Source organism: Wolffia australiana, chromosome 15, assembly GCF_029677425.1.
Source record: "Wolffia australiana isolate 7733 chromosome 15, ASM2967742v1".
Taxonomy (NCBI): domain Eukaryota; kingdom Viridiplantae; phylum Streptophyta; class Magnoliopsida; order Alismatales; family Araceae; genus Wolffia; species Wolffia australiana.
In genome coordinates, this window is record NC_135849.1 from 1,677,914 (window position 1) to 1,685,037 (window position 7,124).

The 7,124-nt window shown below is 41.0% G+C and overlaps 1 protein-coding gene across 1 annotated transcript; it reads right to left on the minus strand.

Moving 5' to 3' along the window:
• Positions 1-1,420: 1,420 nt before the first annotated feature.
• On the minus strand, positions 1,421-6,028 carry LOC144712743 (uncharacterized). The gene is made up of 3 exons (XM_078587040.1): positions 4,499-6,028; positions 3,637-3,824; positions 1,421-2,123 (listed from the first exon to the last, which is right to left on the minus strand). The coding sequence occupies exons 1-3, from the start codon at positions 4,827-4,829 to the stop codon at positions 1,566-1,568; spliced, it is 1,077 nt and encodes a 358-aa protein (XP_078443166.1). The 5' UTR covers positions 4,830-6,028; the 3' UTR covers positions 1,421-1,565.
• Positions 6,029-7,124: the final 1,096 nt, after the last annotated feature.

Below are 7,124 nucleotides of genomic sequence, written 5' to 3' on the forward strand. Positions count from 1 at the left end.
GTTCTCAAAAGATGAATACATGCCTTCTTTATTTGTCATTGGTCACCAGCTGATCCTAGGAATTTCCAGTATTACTTTCCATCCTAATTGGCTGATTAGTGTTCAATCCATCTTTTGAGAACTTCTCCCTGAATCTTTGATACAATAATAAAATATAATCATCCATAAGTGGATAAGTTTTTACGTAAAAAATGACTCATGGAGGAGGAATCAACTTCAGTTTCATTAAAATAGAAGATAATTTAATACTTTTTTAATCATAAAATTTTTAAAAATCAAAAAAATCCAACAGATTGTTTATGCACATAGAAAAACATATATTTTTTTATTAAGAGCAATATAGGCAATTTTACACATCATTTTAATGATAATGGTCAATGATCCATAGTTCGTATGTTTTTGTCAAAGTTCATCCACTTCTCAAATTCTAACCCGCCATCAATAAAAAAAATGTTGCTCAAATGTTTCTACAAATTCAGTTTGAAATGACTTTCAATCCCTAAAAATTTGAAATAAAAAAATTGATAAAGATCATGTTTCATATTTGCTACAACTTTCCTTGATATTTTTGACATCATACACTACCACAAAAAAGTAAACCAAGTGTCTAGAATTCCTAATTATTTATACAATAATTATTCAACCTACGAAAAAATGGAGAGTTCACATCAAAACAATATATAAAACGAGCCAAAGTATGTATAATGATCTCCTTGTTTTGAAAATCTGATTCTCTACTTTAATTGTCTAATTTAAAACTAGCAATATATACACTGACTTTAAAACAAGAATTGATGACTCAAAATCCTGTCTATGGATAACAGAACCAAATAAGGAAAAAAGTCTCTCCCAGATATAAAATGCTAAAAATAAAAGAAAAATAAGAGAAATCTTGGCCATCTAATCCATATCCAATGAAGATTATAAATAGAGAACCTGGCAAAACAAGGACTTTAAAACAAGAATTAATGACTCACTATCCTGTCTATGGATAACAGAACCAAATAAGGAAAAAAAGTCTCTCCCAGATATAAAATGCAAAGAAATAAAATAAAAATAAGAGAAATCTTGGCCATCTAATCCACATCCAATGAAGATTATAAACAGAGAACCTGGCAAAAACAAGGACTTTAAAACAAGAATTGATGACTCACTATCCTGTCTATGGATAACAGTACCAAATAAGGAAAAAAAGTCTCTCCCAGATATAAAATGCAAAAAATAAAAGAAAAATAAGAGAAATCTTGGCCATCTAATCCATATCCAATGAAGATTATAAACAGAGAACCTGGCAAAAACAAGGACTTAGAACAAGAATTGATGACTCACTATCCTGTCTATGGATAACAGTACCAAATAAGGAAAAAAAGTCTCTCACAGATATAAAATGCAAAAAAATAAAAGAAAAATAAGAGAAATATTGGCGATCTAATCCAAATCCAAGGAAGATTATAAACAGATAATCTATCAACAGAGCCATCAAAAACAAGGAAACCATCACAGGCCAGGTACAATGTACAGGGTAACTGTTCTATAGAGAAGACTAGTTTAGTTGAAGGTGGGCTTCAACCCAACGTGGAGTCTGAATCTCCAGCAGCATCAATCCAGTCACTGGACTCGCCGTCGGTCTTCTGTTCATATCGGCTCGGCGGGGGCCGTGCCGGCTGCGGTTTGACCCTCCGCCGCCGGCCAGGCTGCACTGCCCACTCAACAGAGCTGCATGCAGTTGAGAACTGAACAACCTCAACAGAGGAGGAGCTCATGGGCCTTCTCAACCCTGGAATTAGCAGATCACCTTCAAAGTCACTGAGCATCGGCTCGTCTTCGCTCTCGAATGGCTTCCTGGTTTCGGCGGGCACGGCCTCGATGTCTTCCAGCCACTCAATTGAGTCCATCCATGATCTTGTATCTGGGACTTTTGTCACCCTTGTTGCCGTAGTAGCCGCTGTGGTTGCTGCTCCCGGGCCTTCATCAACCTCTTCAATTTCGCTAGTCTGGCGGGTTGTTGGAAAGGCGGCAGAGGTGGTGGCGGAGGTGGCAGCAGTGTTGGCCCTGGAGATCTCGAGACGCCGGATAATCCTGTTCCTCAGATCCAGAAGAGCTCTGTCCATCTCCTCCACAATCTGCAGGGAAGAGTAAGGATCCTTTATTGTTTTGTAGATCAAGAGGCCATTTATCCATTCTGTATGATGGATTTGGTCGCAGTTTCCTTTCATATAATTTGGATGAACTAAAATTACAAGAATCGGAATTGCGTTTCCCTTCATGTAAGCTCTCATCCTAAGTTCCAGTTTAGTAATTCGCCTAATCTTGGAACAAATAAGCGTATGAGTCCCAGAAAAAAGTTCTTTAAGAAGGATATAAATGCAAAAAAAAGTTCTTCAAGAGGCTATGAATTGAAAGCGTATGAGTCCCAGAAAAGTTCTTCAATAGGCTATGAATTGAAATCTCACTTTTCGTTCCTCACAAATGCACGAAACAAAACTTTTTTTCTGAATTAATTTATCCCTGTTAGTACAACCTTTAGTATTCCACCTATTCTTGGTATCAATATACATATTAGCCAAAGCACCAACTCCCGGAGAGAAAAATATTAATGCAGAGATTAGATGAAGTTCAAGGACATATATGTCTGCGATCGTTCTGTATGATGGTTTTGACCATGAATGAAGGTAAGTGAAACTTACATATGCCCGAATTTTATTCTCCTCTCTGGGAAACTTATAAAAAGCGAAAAATAATCTCTCATAAATACTTCCAGCTTTTACATTTTGATTAATCTTGGAGACAATCACCATGTTAGTCCAGGTTTTAATTAACAAAAGGAGAAATATAAATGCAGATGTCAAGTCCAGGTCACATCAGGGTAATCAATAAAAGTCTGAATATTGAGTTGTTTTGTTCATTAATGCAGACATCTGAGACTTACATGAATCAAAAATCCTATATCCCTCGCAAACAAGAGGTACTTTTTCTAGTTCTAGCTTAACTATGTCGCTTCATCTTTGAATCAATATGAACATTAGCCCACGTTTTAATTTCCCAAAAAGAAGAAACATAAATGCAGATAGGATATCAGGGTCAGAGGCATGTAATTAGACAGAAGGATGTAATAGTGAGTGGTTTTGCTCATTAATCCAGATAACAGACAAATAAACGAACTCAGAATCTCACATTTTGATGACAAACGAAAGTTCCCCGGATGAAGAGGAGAACGAGAATGGTCAAGGGAGAGGCTGAGCGGACGGGGAGTACGGATCGACTGAGGACAAGCCACCTAAAGACGTGGTGAAGAGGAGACGATCCAAGAGACGGGGATTGCAGAGGAAGAGGAAAGGTTTGGAGGTAGAGGTGATAAAGGATGAGTCCTTCCAATAACAAGATACTTCTCTGGCTACACTCCAAAAGGGAGTATGCCCAATTTGAAGGGAAACATGTGTGAAGGAAAAGACGTGACTGCCTCTAAGATGGGATTAGAGATCATATCACATTCCCATCCCTAGGAAAGAAAAGCAAAGAAAAGCATTTTCAGCTTTGATAGTTTCAGCTTCAATCTTTTGCTTAAACTTGGTGTCAATTTTAAAAAATCCCAAAGAAAGAGATGATAAATATAGAGATATGAATCAGAAAGCTAACCTGTGAGGTGGAGAGAAGTCGAGAATGATGGGGACTGAGCTTTGGATGCAGCAAGAAGAGATAAATCTTCCAAAAAGCTCCCTCACTTATTTGGCTGGGACAGAGCCTTGTTCTAAGAGATGCAAGGCTTGGAACCAGCCGCTCAACTGCGTATATATGCTTCTTCCGAGGTTCGGTCATCTCAAAACCTGAGCAAAATTACAGATGATCTTCACTTCAAAAGGGACAAAATTTAGATCTTCATCAAAGCTAGTTACGGTTCGCCATCCTCAATGACGATGACGAAAGGACAATGATGGAGTTGTAATTGTCCTCGTCATTTGTCCAAGCCATTTCAAGCGATTTGGCAAGAGTACAAGAGAGTAGTAAGCAATTGACAAGAGTAAAATAGAGGAATTTCAAGCAATATTTCGAGAAATTAATGCCTGAAGGGTTCGAAAAAAATAATTTGCACACGATATGAATGAACCAAGACCCAAAAGGCAAGCAGACGTTCAAAATTGTGCACGCAAGATTTCGAGCAAAGCAGACAAAATAGAATCGAACATTCTGATGGCTTCACGCGCAACCGCTAAAACTGGATGACTGAAGAACAATTCCAAAGAAACACATCGGCAATCAGCGATCTAAAAACAAAAAAAGCCCGACAATTTCCCCATGATTGCGAAGAAAAATCACAACATGGGCAGGAAATAAAACCCACAAAAACCGATGATTTGGGCAGGATCAATGTGAAGAAGAAAGACGAGAAATTTACTGAAACCCACTCTTCTGATTTCGTACATAGTTTCTGATTTCGCATATAGTTTCATGATCGATGAAAATCCAGAGTGCAAAGAGGAAGAAGGAGAAAGAATTTTACCGTCGTCGAGAGGGACGGGGCACTGAACCCACTCTTCTGGGCGAGACGAGAGGAAACCCACGAAGGTAAGAAGATCCTGGGAGAGACCCATGTCTTCTTGGAGGGCCTGCTTGTCAGGAGGAGTTCCGAGGAGAGAAGAGATGGCGGCAAGACCGCTTCGGAGACCTGCTCCGACGGGGACGGTGGGAATTGGAGAAGGGGGAGAGGAAGAGGAGGGAGGAGGAGGGGCGAGGAAGTCGGCGGCCGCGCGGAGGTGGCGGGCGAGGCTGCGGGTGATCTCCGAGAGGTCCTCCCGCATCCCCCGGCTGCCCCCCATCGCCATCATCGACATCACCTTCTTCTTCTTCTGATGATGATGATGATGATGATGATGATTTGTTCTTCTTCTGAATGTGTTCTTCTTCTTCTGATTCGGATTCTGATTCTGGTGGGTTCTTCTTCTTCTGATTCTGATTCTGATGGGTTCTTCTTCTTGTTCTTCTGAATGTGTTCTTCTTCTTCTGATTCGGATTCTGATTCTGATGGGTTCTTCTTTTTCTGATTCTGATGGGTCTTCTTCTTGTTCTTCTGATGGGTTCTTCTTCTTCTTCGTCTTCTTCTTCTTCTTCTTCTTCTTCTGATTCTGATGGGTTCTTCTTCTTGTTCTTCCGATGGGTTCTTCTTCTTCTTCTGATGATGATGATGATGATGATGATGATTCTGATTCTGATGGGTTCTTCTTCTTCTGATGGATTCTTCTACTTCTTGTTCTGATGGGTTCTTCTTCTGATGATGATGATGATGTTGGGCTCTTCTGATTCTGATTCTGACGAGTTCTTCTTCTTCTGATGGATTCTTCTGCTTCTTATTTTGATGGGTTCTTCTTCTTCTGATGATGATGATGATGGGCTCTTCTGATTCTGATTCTGATGGGTCTTCTTCTGATTCTTCTTCTGATGGGCTCTTCTTCTTCTTCTTCTTCTGATGATGATGATGATGATGATGTGTTCTTCTCCTTCTGATGGTTCTCCTTCTTGTTCCTTCTCCTCCTCCTGCTTCTTCCTCTTCTGATGAGTTCTTCTCCTTCTTCCGATGGGTTCTTCTTCTCCTTCCACTTCTGCCGAGTTCTTCTCCTTCTTCTGATGGGTTCTTCTTCTCCTTCCTCTTCTGACGAGTTCTTCCCCTTCTTCTGATGGGTTCTTCTTCTCCTTCCTCTTCTGATGATTTCTTCTCCTTCTTCTGATGGGGTTCTTCTTCTACTTCAGATGGGTTGATCGTTTGATGGGTGGATTGGAAAGGGGGAAGGGGAAGATATCTGCTAGGGAGTCATCGCAAGCATCGTTGGGTTCGTCGCCTTCTTCTTCTCAGCCTGATGGGTTGGGTGAAGGGGGACGGGGGAAGGAGAAGAGAGGACGCCATTACTAGTACCTTGAAGACCAATCTAGAAGGGATCACGCGTGGCGGGAGATGCGGACACACCTTTGAGGGTAGGAGTGGACTATCTTCTTCAACGGGGAATCTCGTGATGGCTTATCGGCCCCAAATGAAAAGACAGATAGCAAATGAGATGCAAAACTTTCTTTTTAGAAAGAATTTTGGCTCCCTGTATATCCCCCTCTCTCTATTTCTAATCATTTCTCTCTTTCTCCCCTTCTTTTCCCTTCTCTCTCTCTCTCTATAAATATCTGTCTCTATCACTCTTTTTCTACCCTTCTATCGATTTCACTCTTTCCCTCACTCTCTCTATCTCTATCTCACTCTCTCTCTATCTCTCTTACACTCTCTTTCCACACTTCTATCCCTTCTCTCTTTCCCTCACTCTCTTTCCACACTGCTATCCCCTTCTCTCTCTCCCTCACTCTCTATCTCTCTCTATCTTTCTCACACTCTCTTTCTACCCTGCTATCCCCTTCTCTTTTTCCCTCTCTCTCTATCTCTCTCACACTCTCTTTCTACCCTGCTATCCCCTTCTCTCTTTCTTTCTCTCTCTCTCTCTATCTCTCACACACTCTCTCTCTACCCTGCTATCCCCTTCCCTCTTTCCCTCACTCTATCTCTATCTCTCTCACATTCTTTCCCTCACTCTCTCTCTATCTCTCTCACACTCTCTTTCCACACTTCTATCCCTTCTCTCTTTCCCTCACTCTCTTTCCACACTGCTATCCCCTTCTCTGTTTCCCTCACTCTCTCTCTATATCTCTCACACTCTCTTTCTACACTTCTATACCCTCATCTCTTTCCCTCACTCTCTCTCACACTCTCTTTCTACACTTCTATACCCTCATCTCTTTCCCTCACTCTCTCTTTATCTCTCTCACACTCTCTTTCTTCCCTTCTATCCCCTTCTCTCTTTCCCTCCTCACTCACTCTATTTCCACACTGCTATCCCTTTCTCTCTTTCCCTCACTCTCTCTCTATCTCTCTCACACTCTCTTTCTACCCTTCTATCCCCTTCTTCTTTCCCTCACTCTCTCTCTATTTCTCTCACTCTCTTTCTACCCTTCTATTCCCTTCTCTCTTTCCCTCACTCTCTCTCTATATCTCTCTCATACTCTCTTTCTTTCATTCTATCTCCTTCTCTCTTTCCCTCACTCACTCACTCTCTCCCTCTCTTTTTGTACCCTTCTATCCCCTTCTCTCTTTCCCT